The sequence below is a fragment of the Nyctereutes procyonoides genome, unplaced genomic scaffold, assembly GCF_905146905.1.
Source record: "Nyctereutes procyonoides isolate TBG_1078 unplaced genomic scaffold, NYPRO_anot_genome, whole genome shotgun sequence".
Lineage (NCBI taxonomy): Eukaryota > Metazoa > Chordata > Mammalia > Carnivora > Canidae > Nyctereutes > Nyctereutes procyonoides.
The window spans coordinates 17,179,709-17,196,413 of NW_026575042.1; the positions used below are offsets into that span (position 1 = coordinate 17,179,709).

A 16,705-nucleotide genomic window follows, 5' to 3' on the forward strand; every position below is an offset into this window, starting at 1 on the left:
AATACCAGAGCTCCATCCCATGTGCTGTGTCCTGGTGGGGGGTTAAGGGCTGGGAGCCAAGAAAGGAACAACTGCTCCTCCAGAGGTCGGTGCTCAGAGAGGAGAAGTCAGAGGACTCAGACACCAGGAATTCTATTTACATTTACAACAGCCGAGGCCAGAATCATGTAGAAATATTAATAGCCTTGGGATTTGGTCCCAAAATTGCAAAACAAAAAATGCCATTTGCCTGGAACAGAACTTTTAACACGGACTTTTCTGGAACTCTTCATTTATTTGTATTCCTTTAATAATAATAATTTTAAGAAGCCTATTCTGGAATTTTTTTCTTTTCTTTTTTAGAGGAGGGGGAAGGAAATAGAAGAAAACTTTTCATATTTATTTTAATATGAAAAACATTGCAAAGGTCATGAATTTTCCCTGTGAAGAGTGTATATAGTTAACAGGAAAAATACCAGTGCACACATATTTGTAGTATGAATCACCTCTTAATATGGCTTTTCCTCTAAATAATGAAAAGCAATCAGCATTAAACCTCATCAGGTTTTTAGCAGCTGTTGCAACTTGATCATTTTTTCTGTTAGATCTTTGGGATGTCCTATCTTTGCACTACAGTTTAGGCTACGTGCTATTTTTAGCTGACCCCAGCACCTGAAAGGGAAAGCAGTCATGTGTCGTCTCCCTATTTATAAAGATTAAAGGTATTTTGTCTGTAATAGGAGCCTCAGAATAACCACATCCTTACAAGTGTTCCCACAGGTGATTGTTTTAAATTCAAGTGTATTTAGAGTTTGCATTATTTTTCCCAACACAAAGAAGTCAAGATGAACTATAGGGTAGCTTCTCAGTGTGGCCTTGGCTAATTCTCCCTGGCTGGCAGCCCTGGTATGGGTTGAGTCCTGCTTTTATTCTTAGAAGAAACTGAGCTTTGCCTCCATAGCAAATGTGTCAGTGTCATGGTGGCTGGGCTGGAGGAGGGCCATGATTTGATGGTAGCTATGGTGGGCAGCTCCTGCCAGGAGTCCTGGTGATGGTAGGAAGAGCAATTCTCAGCCAGTGATACTTTGGGGACGTCCTGCTCAGCGAGGCCTCTGCCAGGGACTCTAATCTATCAGGAGCACTCAGGCATCCCTGAGAATATAACAATATGGGAAAGCATATTTACCAATCTCCCTTCCATGAGCTAAGTTGTAGGGGATGGCAATTGGGAATGGAGTGAAATGGGGTAGAGTGGAAGGTGACATCTCCAGTGACCTTAGATGGTTGTCCTGCTTTTGAGGAGGGTGGATCTCATGCACTCAGTTTTGAGATGTGCAGGTTTGGGGACAGAACTGAATTGCTCAGGACCACAAAGGAGACGAAGCTCAATTCTACCACCAAAGGCTAAGGATGAATATGAGGCAGGCCAGGCAAGGGTTGGCTTGGGACCTCAGCTTAAGCAGATGTTGCACTTGATGGAAGGGCAGATCCTTAAAGTATCCTAACCTTGCTGGATGCCTAACTAGCTCAACTGTGGAGGTGGGAGAGGGTGCGAGAAAGTATGTGGATTCCAGTCTGGAATAGCTTTTGTTATCTTCCTCAGTTTTTCTCGGCTATCTATGGAATAGCAGACGCTTTTTGTTTGAGGGTTTTGTTAGCATTTGCACCAAGTGCCACTGTCAGACTGAGATGAGGGTGAGATGAGGGTTGCTTGAGATCATGTCCGTGCTTGCCTTCCCTTTTCTCCTTTATGCTCCCCACTCCTGGTGGTCTTCCCTGAGGGCATGTCCTCAATCATTCACCTACACACCAACCTTCATCTCAGGCTCTGCTTCTGGGGAAACTGTTTTATGAAAATACTTTGTCATGGTGTTTTCCAAACTGTCCACCAAAGTGCCCTGGAGACTACAGAGAGCCCTCAGGGGTGTCATAGGGTCTTCTAAATTTGCAATGAACACAGAGCTACTCAGTATTCATCAGACCCAGTGCAAACTACTCCGGGTACTTTATGATTTCCATATGAAGGTTGTGCTTCCTTCTTTTAAATGATGGCTTGTCTTTCTGAAGCTGGGTTTTCCATAGTTGTTAGGATAAAAGCAAGTACGATGTGAAAATCAGCTGGAAGAGGAGATGAAGGTGGCATGGTCTCCAATCTGATTACAAGGCTTGAGAATTTGTTGAGTGCACACACAGGTGCACAGCACCCCATTCATAAGTAAATGTGATCAAGAATAAAATAAAAACAGTTTTCTCATAATGTATGTGTATGAGTTTTTTGAGTGGATACTAAGTTATCGGGGCATACATTCTTATTGAAGTTGAATCTAATTTTTTTTTAAGATTTTTTTTAAAGTTTATTTATTCATAGAGACACAGAGAGAGAGAGAAGGGCAGAGACACAGGCAGAGGGAGAAGCAGGCCCCATGCAGAGAGTCTGACGTGGGACTTGATCCCGGGTCTTCCAGGATCACGCCCTGGGCTACAGGCGGTGCTAAACCACTGTGCCACTGGGGCTACCCCAAAGTTGAACCTAATTACTGGAACTTTTAGCTATTTCTTTTGGTCCGGCACTGCCCTTAGCCAGTAAGGGCACTCGGAGCCAAATAATTTCGGGGCTTCTGCTTAATAATGATAAAAAACAGTTTGTATGTATTTTGCACTACAATGGATTAGGTGTCCAGGTACCAACAAACTGTCCTTATTACAGATTAAATTTGAAATAAACTAATGCTATTCCTTTGTATGTTCCTTATTCTCCTTCGTCTTGTGTTGTTCTGTCATTGGCCTTTTAAACGTGGACAAACACACTTTCTCTTGTTTTCTTCTTTCAGAGAGTGGGTTCATCGAGCCCCATCTATTCATTTTCTGAGAGTGTTAATCTGTCTGAGACTTCTAATGAGGGATCCATGTTATCAGGTTGGTTGGAAAAAATAAAAATAATTCTTACTTGTTATGAAGACAAGTAAAAAAACTGGGGCCACGTTAACTACTTTTTTTCTCTCTCACAACTCAAGAGGTTTAATATTTCGGAGGTATCTCACCTGCTATTTAAAAATATCTGAGAGAAATGACAAAAAGTCCATATATTTCTGCTATATTAACTGTGGGATTAAGTAGATAGAACTTTTGGTGTATGTTCTAAACCACTGGCAATTCAGAGCAGTGTACACTTGGCCACACCTTTTAGTGTGTTCAAGGCTAAGCAGCTGACTGGGTCAAAGTCAGCAGTGACAAGCAGCGGCCTTCTCGGGGGGCTCCAGAGGCAGCCAGTGGAAAGGCAGTGCCTGGTGTTTTAGCATGCTGCAGAGTCCATGCCCTTCCCCACATCTAGCCTCCCACTCTGAGTTAGAGGTGATCAAGGAACCTCCTACTAGTCCCAAATGAGGGTTGCGAGGTCAAGAACCTTTCCCTCCTCTCACTAGTTTTTTTTTTTTTAAGGTTTTATTTATTCACGAGAGAGAGAGAGAGAGAGAGAGAGAGAGAGAGAGGGGGAGAAGCAGGCTCCATGCAGGGAGCCTGAGGGGGGACTTGATTCCGGGCCTCCAGGATCACAACCTGGGCCAAAGGCAGTGCTAAACCGCTGAGCCATCCGGGCTGCCCTTTCCTCTCACTAGTTAATGGTGTGTGCTGTCTCTGGTTAGTGCTTCTTAAACTTTAATGCACATAGGAATCCCCTGGGAATCTTATAAATGCATATTCTGATTCAGCAGGTATATAGTGAGGCCCAACTTTGCATTTCTAAAAAGCTTCCAGAGGATACCCATGCCTCTAGTCTGTGGCCCATACTTAGCATAGCAAGGGCTTAGTGTTTTCAAAGTGAGGCTCTAAAGAAAACTTACCTAACAATTCACCTGGACCTTGAAAATTAGTTCTTCCAGTATGGCTGGTAGATAGCTGCTTCCATAAAGCAGCAGTTCTCAAACTTCTGTGTGCATTAGAAACACATGGAGGACTTAATGATTGCTAGGGCCCATCACTAGTTTCTAATTCACTAGGTTTGTGAAGGGCCTGAAAACCTGCATTTCTAATAAGTTCCCAGGTATTGCTGATGCTGCTTGTCAGGGGACCATGGTGTGAGAACCACTACTCCAAAGCCTCAGGTTTGCTTATTTAGTCATTATTGTTTCTGCTTGCTGGTGTTAAATATCTAGGATGTTCTTATTATTCATACACATACTTCAGTAATTTTCATAGATTTTTTTTTTCCCCAAAAAAGCATCTCCTTTTACACTCTGTCCTGATAAGCTACTAGGAACCTCAGACCACTTGGAAGATCTTTTATTTTTGATTTGATTTTATTGATGAATTGTTTGAGTCAGAATGTGTCTCCTTTCATTACTCCAATAATGGTCTTTTTCAAACTTGGCACTTAAAAAAAGTATTTGGTACTAGTCAGCTATAGAGCCTGCTCTGATTTGAAACTTCTAGGATTCATGGTGGTTCCACATCTTTCCTTTAGAAGAATCACCACTTCCTCATGAGCAGGCTTTGTGCTGTTATCATCCAGGTAGCCCTTTGACTGTGGGCCTCAGGATATAGAAAGCCAAACGGCTTTCTGTCCTGATTGCTCGAAGTTTTCAGGGAAGACAGTATCCTTTCCCCACTATGACCAGCTTTACAGAACTGTGTTCCATGCATTTCTGAGCTGCTATTTGCAATTCTGTATTGGTCATATCTAATAAGGGTGGACCATGTGTCCCATTTTGCCTGGATCAGTTCCAGCATGTATTCATTGTTCCCACTTAATTATTAATAGTACCCTTTTTGACTCTCATGCAGGTGGATTGTTAGCAGGAGATCTATTTCTTTGACTTACAGAAAATAACAAAATAGATGTTCTCAGAGATGTTCTGTTTGTTCAGAAAATTGATGACAGTTGTCTCATACTCTGCTGATCTCCATCTAAAGTATTGCCCTTCTTAGTCTAATTCTTGATGGATTGGTACAGGGTTGATTGCTCTGCTCTCTAGGAAAGAAGCAAAGAGACCTCTTTGTTTATGGGACTTTGTGACTACACATGTATTAAATGAAGTCTTTCCCTGATTTCTAGCCTTTCCATAGAAGGGGATTCTCTCTGAATCTCTCCTCCCGGCTTTCTTTCCACAAAGAAGAGCATGTGCTCAGGCAGTTGTTTAACTTCTTTTGAGTTGCCAAAAATTGTTAGCCAAAGTCACAAAGCTTTGCTGGGATTTACTATAATTTATGCCGGTGAATCTCAGCAAGACTTCACCTTTGCTAGGTGTTCCTTTCGTCTCTTGTTGAGTCAGTGCTACGGGATCCATGGTGGCTGATCCAAACCATGTCCACTTCTCATACCCCAACCCCCTCCTACCCCTGTTATTCTCACCAATCACAGCATTATCTGTTTTATGGAGAATACCAAAGTCATCCCGGTGGGAGCTCTCCTATTATCTCTTCTCTGTTGCTTGAAATATTTGGATTATCTTGAAACTTTATGTTCTTCTTGTTTCAGAAGAAATATCCCTCCTCCTTGCCAAGGCTTTACCCGTCTATCCTTTTTCTTAGTGCGTTAGCGGCTCCCTTTCTATTTTCCATCGTCATAAAGATGTCCTTTCTTTGACCCAGATATCCCTTCAAATCTTCACCTTACCTTCATTGCTACATTTCTTGAAAGGTCAGGCTATTTCTCTTGAATGTAACTTCCTTTCTATCAGGATTAATGGGCTACATAACTTGTGCACTGAATTCTGTGATAAGGTTCCCTCTAGGAGCTATGCTTCAGTCAGCATTCCTTGATCCAGAAGTTGCAAACTGGTGGCTCATAGATTGGATCTTGCCTGCCAGGGACTTCAGTATATTTTAAATGGAGATCCAGGTGAGAAAAAACTGGATGGAATGAAAGAGAAGACATTTTGAAGGTATAAGTGCCTAGAGTTTGTCATAATCTTTTTTAAGATTTTATTTATTCATGAGAGACATACAGAGAGAGGCAGACACATAGGCAGAGGAAGAAGCAGGCTTCTGCGGGGAGCCCGATGTGGGACTCGATCCCAAGACCCTGGGCTCATGCTCTGAGCTAAAGGCAGACACTCGGCCATTGAGTCACTCAGGTGTCCTGAGTTTGTCATAATTAAAGAAAGACCTATGTTCTGAGATTTCAAGTATAGTAGGAGTCCCAAGTAGGACAATGATAAATCTGTACTCATTACTACTGTGAAGCCATAGCGTATTGCTTATCAAGGATAAAGTGAAAATCTTAGAAGTTCCCAACCAACGATTATGTTAGAAACCACAATACAAAGACTGTCACGCTGACTGACCTTATCCCAGAACCTGTGTTCCTCATCTCCTATAGTAGCATACAGGCTTTGCCACATTTTCTGTCTGCCTTCACCCTTCCCAAGAGGTTCTACTTTTTCTTCAGCATTTTGTGTTTTTTTTCTGTATTGTTTACTTTATTATTTACTTGCTCTTTTTCTTTCTTTTTGTTTTTAAGATTTTATTTATTTGAGAGAGAGAGAGAGGGAGAGAGAGAAAAAGAGAGAGAGATGCAGAGATATAGGCAGAGGGAGAAGCAGGTTCCCTGCAGGGAGCCAGATGAAGGACTCAATCCTGGATCCCAGGATCATGCCCTGAGCCAAAGGCAGATGCTCAACCACTGAGCCACCCAGGTGTTCCTACTTGCTCTTTTTTTTAAACCTGCCTTCCTAAATGTTAGGCTTCCCAAAGTTCTTTTCTTTGATCATCTTCTCCCCATCTTCCATGCTCTTGGCTTTAACTATCGTGGTTGGCATTGTTGTTTTTTGCCCACAGGTACCTATCTCTGGTCTCAAACTTTTTTCTTTATGTAAATGCCAAATTTCCAGGGGTATTTTGGATGGCCATGTGGATGACACAATAGTATTGTGGTTCTCGAAGTGCGACCTGGGACTGCTTACGGGTCTCTGAAACCCTTTCAGGGGTTGTAACTGGCCAAAAGTATCTTAAAAATAATGCCATGATGTTGCTTGTCTTTTCACACACACCGTCTTACATGTGTACAGAGGCTATAGGATGTGTAATGATGTCACGGCTCTGATGGCCGATGAAATAGTGGCTTGTGTACTCCTGTTTTTAAAATTTCTCACTTTTTTCTTTTTTTAAGATTTATTCATTCATTCATGAGAGACACACAGAGAAAGACAGAGACATAGGTGGAATAAGAAGCAGGCTCCATGCAGGGAGCCCGATGCGGGACGTGATCCAGGACCCCGGGACCATGCCCTGAGCGAAAGGCAGATGCTCAACTGCTAAGGCACCCAGGCATCCCTAAAAATTTCTCACTTTTAACTTCTGATTTGGTAAATAGATATAACCTACATAAACAGAACTCTGAGGTTCTCAGTAATTTTTAAGAGCATAAAGGAGTACAGAGACCAAAGAGTTTGAGAAGCATTGTGGGAGTGCATTCCACCCAATAACTTTATAAATGGAGCTCTTTGCTTCTTCTTCTCACCTTAAACCTTCAGAATCAACTCCCAGCCCTTTTAGTAGCACCAGCTTGCCTCCAGACTCCGAGGTAGGAAACTTGGAAACCTTTCTTGTATTTCCTTTTGACTCACAAGTAGAGCAATAACCAAGTTTGTTTTTAGAAGAGTATTACTCTTCAATCTGGAAAGATAAGATGCCAGTGGATAGAGGGGCCTTAAAATCATGACCCAGGAATGAGCAGCACGAAACCACTGTTGAGTTTTGAACAGAAGAGTGAAGAAATCGCAGTTGTGATTCCCTACTTAAGGGCTCGCCACAGTGTTTCTGGCATTGATTTGGTTTCTGGTTAGGTTTAGGATGAGAGCATCTAATGGCACTGACATTTTCAGCCATGGCAAAAATAGTGGTGCACCAACAACAGCTATGTGGGTGCTGCATTATGCTCTGTTTTTTTGAGAACATACTCATTATCTGTAGTATATTATTATATCATTTCTTTTTTAAAGGCAAATCTCAGAAACTAGTCAGAGCATGGTGAACTGAAGGACAGATTGACTTGGGGGACTTTCTCCAGGTCATTGGGCTCAGAAGTCCAGAACCCAGTCTTGTGACCCCCGGCCTTGTGACCAAGGAGAAAAGGCTGAGATCTGACAGGGCACCCAGGAAGTGTTGCTGTAAATCAAGTGTGCAGTCATATTTGCTTTTCAGATTAGACCCAGAACTGGTAAGCCCAGGTTTGTGCGTACTTTGTGGTCTTGGTTTTTTCCAGTTGACGCTCTCAAGTGAAAGCAGTCACATTGGTACAACCAAAGGAAACATAAGGAAGACTAGGAGTTGTGAGCAGTCTCCTGGCCTTACTCCAGTCTACATAGAAGTAAGGCAGTTGGAGGGTGACCTGTTTATTTTGTAAACGAAGGGTAAATTGAGTATAAGCCTCTCTCCCCTGTCTGTACTTCAAACAGTGCTTCTTAAATGGAGTTCTACAGAAGTTAATATGCATTTTGTGAAAAGAAATGTGCTTCAGTTGATTATGTTTGGGAAAAGCTGCACCTTAGTCCCCCCATTGGAGGCATACGGCACTCAGTAGCATGTTAAAGGCTCAGAGGGGTCCTATGATAAAAGCATTTCTCAAACTCTGTTTAACATATCATTTCCCAAGGTAATTTGAATTTGGTCATGAAATTATTATTATTTTTATTTTTTATTTTATTTTATTTTTTTTAAATTATTATTATTTTTAAAATAGAATGTGTAATACCACCCTCTGTACAGAATAAAAGGGTTATTACCAGAACAGAGTTTGGGAAAAATGACTTTGTCTTGAATTGTTAATAGTGATTATTGAATAGCTATGTTGTCAACATAAAAATTTAAAAATGACCATGAGGGATCCCTGGGTGGCGCAGCGGTTTGGCGCCTGTCTTTGGCCCGGGGCGCTATCCTGGAGACCCGGGATCGAATCCCACATCGGGCTCCCGGTGCATGGAGCCTGCTTCTCCCTCTGCCTGTGTCTCTGCCTCTCTCTCTCTGTGACTATCATAAGTAAATAAAAAAAAATAAAAATAAAAAAAATAAAAATGACCATGACCAATCATTTATCTTTTCTTTTTTTAAAGAGATTTTATTTATTTATTTATTTGACAGAGCAAGCGAGAGTGAGCATGAGTGGGTGAAGGGGTGGAGGGACAAGCAGATTCTCTGCTGAGTGGGGAGCCCGACCCTGGGCTGGATCCCTGGACCCTGACATCATGACCTGGGCTGAAGCCAGACGTTTAACTGACTGAGTCACCCAGGTGCCCCATGACCAATCATTTCAACATTATTCTCTCCATTGGTGTCCTCTCATTCCCAAGCTTCAAATTTAAATCTTTAAGTCAGCAGCCCCCAGATTTGGATGTTTTACCTCATTTCATCTTTCATGGCCTCTTGTACTTTTTTTAAGTGAATATCCCATCAGCAGCTCAATATGTTCCAAGTCGAGTCTTTTCTAACCCAGACTCTTCCTCTCTTTTCCCTTGGGTCTGTTATAGTATCTTGCTGCCCCTCAGTCCCCAGGCTCAAATATGGTGATGTCTTCTTCTTTGTTCCTTTTCTTCCAGCCTGCCTTCATATTTGGTTGATCACACTACTTCATAGACCATCTCTGCCTTTCCACATTCTCCTGCCCACTGCCACTGCCAACCAACTGGGCTTCTGGGTGGCTCTCTTTCCCCCTCTAGTTCATTGAAAAACCAGAGGGAGGTCCTCATGGCTGATTCTAATCATCCCTTGTTCACACAGTGTTTTTATCAGATCTCATGGTCCACAGGATAAAAGTCAGATTCAGGTTCACAGCTAAGTTTTCCTATAGTTTGGTGTCACTGCTTTTCTGACATTATTCCCAGTAATGGTCTTCATGGAGTTACAGAAGTGCTTCTTAGAGTTATGGGACACCTTGATGTTCTTCTGCACAACTTCTGCATACCTCTGGACCTGTTGTTCTCTTTGCTTGGAATCTCCCTGGTTTTCACCTATTTATTCTCAGCAAATCTATCTTTCCTTCTAAACCTTTTCAGAGGCTACCATCCTTATGATGTTTTCTGTAGTCCTCTCAGTGAGATATAACATGTCCCTCCTGGCACATCCATAGCACTTTATGCATAACTTTTTGATAACACTTACCAATTCTATCTTAAATGCCTATTGTATATATATCTACCTTACACTTGCCTAAAGCTCAGTGAAGTAGGCCTCGGTCATCTGCATAGTTATGTCCTCTTCGGAGCCTCATTCATAATAAGAATGAAAAAAATTGTTGAGTAAACATTGTTATATTTTTAATTTTTTAATTATCTTTACATTGTTTTAAAATGTTATTTTTTATGTATAAAATATTCTGCTGTAACTAGGAATAATGTATACAAAATTCTATTCTTTATAGCTCTTCTAGAGTGAGTAGCAATGATGAAAATTCAAATTAGTGGGTAATCACAGAACTATTTTTAATTGAGTTGTAAGTATTGCTTCATACTTAATTTAAACATGTGTATGTTTAGTGTTTCCAAATTCACTGCACATACAGTAAGGAAACCTTGAACAAGAAGCCTTAAGAATCTGAACCCTTTTTTCAACCTGCACACTCAGTTGACTTCAAAGTGGAATTAGATTGTTCTCCCTTACACTGGAGTACTCATTGCCATGCATTTCCCAGAATTAGAATGATGGCTAAATATTTATTTTTCAAATGACTTCCATGTATGCGTGTTAAGAAGAGTGCACCTTTAATTAAACAGGTTAGGGTCACTTGAAACACATTTGCCTTAAGACAAATGTCAATATGGATAATCTGAGAGCATTTGCTATTAATAGAGTTCCAAGTTGGTCCCTCTCACTACTACAACCTTCTACCCCTTGTCTTCCCTAATTATCACTTTCAGAGTAGTTTCAGAAGTCTCATGAAATGCCTTCTTATTGGGAGTCAGTTTTGAAAACCTGTATCAGGAGACATTTTGTGATGATTATTCTTACCTTTGTTAAAAGTATGGGTTTAATAAGACCATTAGCCTCTTCATTTTAAGGAGGAGACCTAGTACAATCCTAGTCAACTTTTACTGCCTGTGAATTACCTGGGAATCTTGGGGAAATTCAGAATGCAATTAGGGAGGTTCAGGTTGTGGAGGAGATTCTTCATTTCTCACTAGCTCTTCGGTGAGGTTGATGCTTCTGTCCGTGGACTACACTAGGCAGAGCTCTACAGGAAGGTGGAGTTAGTGATAGTGGATTCCCTTCCTCCCCAGGCCTGTCACTTAGGCAAAGTGGCTTACCTTTTTGGGTCTTATTTGTTCTAATCTGCATTGTGAGGGAATAATATCTAACAGCTCTTTCCAGCTTTAGCATTTTATGATGACATGAGGGGAAGTAGAAAGAATGAGTAGTCAGGCTGCAGGTCTGAGCATATTTTCATTCTTTTAATTTCAACCCAACTTTAATATTTATCAACAGTTTATTTTAAATGTGGTATGAATAACAAATACTAAAGAATTGCATATTTATGTTAGAATGTGGCTCTTCAAAAAATATAGATCTCATGATTTAATAAAGAACTTACATATAAAATATACTTCCCCCTCCACCCTCATCTTTTGTGTATGTTTTGTTGTTTTCGTTTTATTAGGAAATACTCCATAGCTTGGGTGGAATTGAAAACCTAGCTCAGGTAAGTTTCCTTTGCAGTGGCTGGTCTTGCCTTTCCATTTAGTGCCATGGCTCTGGGCAAGGATTACAAAGGTGTGTGACAGCAGATGACTTTCTTACTTTCGGCTGCCTGCCAAGGGGAGAAGCAAGCAGGGTGGTAAGTGTGTGTGAGGCAGGATACTCAGAGCAGGAAGGGACCCATGACATTTTGTTCCAGCTAATTTTACCCAGCCTGCTGAAACAAGAAAGTTCTATAAAAGGTCACATGTCTTTAGTTAGTAATGAAAAGAAATAGGTGTTGGCTGGCAGGCGCAGCATTGCACATACCAAATGATGGGAGAAAAAATTGGTGATGAAGATATTCATGATTTTTTTCACAAAAAAATTTCCATGCTCTCTAAAATATTTCCAAATATACAAGAATGTGAGGAGTCATCTTAACTTGATTTATTTTTCCGCTTTTGTAACTACTGAGGGAAGATAAACAGTTGAGCCAGTCAAATGTTTGAGTTTATTAGTATGATAAGGCAAAATTTCTAGGCATGGCAGTAGGTTGAAACAGTCCATTCTCCTAAAACCTCTGCCATGTAGAGAAAGGATGATTTTCATGATAAACCTGTGGCCCTACAAGCTTATTCTGTATTATTAATGGAAGATTGAGTTTAATGGCAGGTTAATGCTAAATCAATTTTATTTTATTATATTTTCATTCTTAGGAAATTGCTGAAACATGTCTCATTTTTGTTTTTAAGATTTTTTTTTTTTAAATTGGCTGGAGGTTTACCTCATTTAATGAAGTAGTCTTTCATAAAATTATATCATAAAGGTCCTCTTGTCCACCTTAACTTTCCTTGTAATATTAGAAATTTATGTATATATTTCTCAGCCTATTTCTTATTATAAATTATTTATAATAATTGAGGGATTATCAGACTGCCCCATACCCATTTTATTCTGATGATTGCTATTGGTGTGTATGCTGGTTTTTTGTATTTAAAAAAAATTTTATTGGAGTTCAATTTGCCAACATATAGCATAACACTCAGTGCTCATCCCACCAAGTGCCCCCCTCAGTGCCCATCACCCAGTCACCCCAACCCCCCGCCCACCTCCCCTTCCACTACTCCTTGTTCATTTCCCAGACTTAGGTGTCTCTCATGTGTTTTTTTTTGAATTTTGAGACAACTTATTTAGTTACAAGTCATTTTGAGACTTTGAGAGTTTATACAATCTTTCCGTGGTCCCTCCCTTAACTTCAGGGCATGTAAGAGAAGGCAAAGAATCCAGAAACTCAAGCTACCTTTTCGCACTTGGGTGAACCTGGCTGGCCCAGAAGCCCTGAGTATTATTTGATGTATCTGTTGTGCCACCTACAGCTCATTTGTAGAAATACACATCTTGTTCCTTACCTGCTTTTACTCTCTTTCCTTCTGACTCTTGTTGGTTTGGTTCCTCCTGCAGTACATGGAGATTGTGGCCAATGAGTACCTCAGCTACGGGGAAGAGCAGCATAGTGTGGACAAGCTAGTCAACATGACATGTAAGTGTTGTCATGGGGACATGGCAACTTTTCCCACTTGCTTGAATGAGCAGGATGGTGTTTTCAACAGGAGAAAGGATACTGTGAATGCTTGTGAGTGTACACATCCACAGTTATGGGATCAAGAAGAGTCCATGCTAATTGCTATATTCAGTGGCAAAATATACCCAGAAGAAAAACATTAGATCACAACTCTTAACTTGAAAAGCCCAATTTCATGTTGAAGATTTTCACTGAATGCAAGCTTATTTTAATGCAAGAGAGACTTCCATAATGGCAGATTGTAGTAAAAATGGTTTTTGCCTCCTCTGATTTCTATTAAGATGTCAGAGGTTAACCACTTTTCATCTATAAAGTTGGGCTAATAATAATACCTACCTCATAAAATTTAAAACATTCTGAACATAAAAAAGAAAGAAAAAAGATCCTGATATGATGAAGAGAATGTGAAAACATTGGTCTGGGTGTGTGGCACTCAATCTTCTCTCCCTGGAGGTTCTTTCCAGCCCCACCTTTATCCTCTCCAGGGTTGATGAGCTGTAGGTCCCCTGTTGTAGTGGGATGATGGTCCATTTTTGTGTGAACTGTCTGGTTTCCCATATTTGTGTGAACTGTCTGGTTTCCCATATTTGTTTCCAGGACAACACACTGATTCTCAGTTACAGGGAGAGGAGAGTACGTGGAGATCCCTAGGCGCCAGGAAGTTTCTTTGAGAACAACTGTTCCCTTCATCTGAGGAACCTTGCTCACCTTTCACCTTCAGGGGCTTTCCCTCTCCTCTTTATATTTGAAATCTTTATAGGGAGGATCTTTGAAGAGTTGGTTTCATGTTGAACTTGTAATGATGTTGAGAAACTCATTCAACTTTAGATGGAAGGAATTGTATGCCTTTTTGCTATCTCCACATATTATTATAATAGTAAAATATAAAAATTATTAGTTGAGCTTAAGAGATAATTCTCAGAGTAAAAAAAATCAAAACAACGTAATCATGTTCCACCTCCCTCCATTGTTATTTTTGTGTTCTCTACTTTCCCATTTGTCCTTTCTCTGCTTGCCTCTTAGTGCTTTAGACCTGAGATTCTATAAATACTGCTGCCTTTAAGTGCTTGAATCCCTCGCTGAGTTATTTCCTTCCTTTTATAGATATTTTTCAAAAACTTGCTGCTGTCAAAGACCAAAGAGAATGGGTCACCACAAGCGGAGCCCATAAGGTGAGTGGTTGCAGAGGGAGTGAGCACTTCAGCTTCATATGATAGTGGTTCACATCCACATATGATAGTGGATCACAGGTCAGAGCCCCATGATCAGGTTTCTTATAATTATAGTTCACAAACCTGGTAACCTAGCCTAGAATTGTAAATCTCTGCTAATCCTTTAATATTCTTTATTGACCTAAGGTGTAAATATAGAAATAGCAAACAGGTTTTCTGAAACTCTGTTTTTTTTCTTTTTCCTATGCCACTTAATAACAACCAAGTTCATTGCTTTATTTAAATGTTGCTTGAGAAACCCTAGCTATATTTAAACAGTCCCTAAGTGTGTGTTTATAAATGAGCAAATAAAATGTGTGGATACATATAAATATATTCCCTATGGCACATGGGGTTGAATATGTTTGAACCATATGAAATTATCATGTTTATAGGGAATCTCATATGGTTCAACATTATAATCAGGTAGTATAGTATTACAATCATATATATATATTTCAAGATGAATAGATGCAGGTTTATTCAAATGACTAAATTTATATCTATAGCATAAGTAGATGGTAGCTGCCTACAGTCAACTCTCAATAATCTGTTGAGTTCTCATAGCCGCAAAGGCCACTTTAAAGCATTTATTAGAGCAGGTTGCCTAAAAATGTGTTCACACATGCTGCTCATGTATAGGAGATAGGTTATATACAAATCAATGCTTTCCATTTCAATAACTACATGTATTTTACCAATATTATCAGTTAGATCCCAACGAACATTTTTGAGTAGCATTAAGGAGTTAAATAGTTGTGGCAAAAATTCTGGGAATGATATGTCAGGGACTGAAGTTTGGGGAACATTGTGTTAGAAGATCAGAGAAAAAAGTGAGAGAAGAATAAAAGGAGGGGATCAGAGAAATAAAGGTAATGTTAGCTTCATAAAAAAATGAATGAAAACATAAAGGAGAAAAAATTGACCTAACAGATACCAAAAATCAGGCAAGCAGTTGTTGCACGGCTTGCAGCTCTGGCCTGAAATATGTCAGGGTGTGCACTTTTGGGGAACTCTGAATTCTAAAAGTCTAGAGAGAAGAGGAGTGAATTTGCATTAATGGGAATTCAGAGAAGACAACTGATAAGGCACAGATGTCCGGCTAAGTCATGTTGCTTAGCATGATGCCTGGAAGCATTGATTCATGCTCTTTCAACATCAATTAGAAATCTGAAAGGCAAATGAAGTGCTTAATAATGTTGACATATCTTGCTTAGTTTAGGGGAAAAAGATAGTTTTAACACTTTGGTGAATAAATAGTACCACGTCTTGGAAAGGACCTACTGCAGTGTCTGGTTCAGAATGAGTTCTCAATGACTGGTTGCTCCCAGTATTGTGGTTTCTATCATTAGTTTCCTTACTTCTTTTTGGGGAGAGGTCAGAAGAGACAGAAGGGACACCCTGAGCACACCTTGGCCATGTGTCTTGGTCCCTTTTGCTTCCTGCTCTGGGTGAGGAAAGGCCACAAGGAACTAATCTTGAGTTTCAAAGCAGGAAGGAGCCCTACCCCTTCAAAGAGCTGGGTGTGATGAATGTTTAATAAAACTCCTCTTGAGGTTAAGCCTCAATGTTCTTTGAAAGAAACATACCACTCAAGAAGCTTGTAGTACTAATGCAATGAAACTTTCTCTTACTTCATTTTTCAGACATTAGTAAATTTACTTGGTGCCCGAGATACTAATGTTTTGTTGGGTGCCCTTCTGGCTCTGGCTAGTTTAGCTGAAAGGTAAGTGTATTTTAATATCTTTCCAGTTCCACTGCCATTGCAGTTTAGGTGGGAAAGATGAAAAAATAGATCAGTTTCTCTAGTTACTTGCCTACTTAGCTATAATTTGTGAAAAATAAGCATGAAGTAACATTACTACATTGAAGAGGATCCTGGATGAAAAAGTATCATTTTAAAACATAAGTTGGAGAGGAAAATGACAGTTTCTTTTTTCCTGACCAGAAATACTTACCTCGTCTTTCATCCAACCCTCAGATACTTGTACTTCCAAAATAACCACAATATATCTTTGACAACGAAATCTCCCTGACCATAAAAAAGTTCTCTCTTGTATATTTATTCTAACATATAAAACATTTTGGAACATTTTTACTCTTTAAATAATTTTGGATAACATGTTCCTTTTATAGATGTCGTGATTATTTTAAATAAATGCTTTAAATATATTTTTATGTCAATAAGTGAATCAATGCTTTTTTTTTGTTTTTATTTTTTAACTTGATACAGAATAATTGACACATATAATTGCATATGTTTAAAGTGTACAACATGATGATTTGATGTACATTATGTGTGGAGTGATTAGTGGGCTCAAGAGAATTT

The 16,705-nt window shown here is 39.9% G+C and overlaps 1 protein-coding gene across 1 annotated transcript in view; it reads left to right on the forward strand.

The window, feature by feature from the left end:
- The window catches only part of NEK10 (NIMA related kinase 10), a 221,021-nt gene that overhangs the window by 34,819 nt on the left and 169,497 nt on the right, over positions 1-16,705 (forward strand). Inside the window, exons 6-10 of the mRNA XM_055321516.1 lie at positions 2,811-2,895; positions 11,564-11,605; positions 13,045-13,123; positions 14,270-14,337; positions 16,023-16,102. Of these exons, the coding sequence (XP_055177491.1) occupies positions 2,811-2,895; positions 11,564-11,605; positions 13,045-13,123; positions 14,270-14,337; positions 16,023-16,102 (354 nt within the window). The remainder of the gene's footprint in view (positions 1-2,810; positions 2,896-11,563; positions 11,606-13,044; positions 13,124-14,269; positions 14,338-16,022; positions 16,103-16,705) is intronic.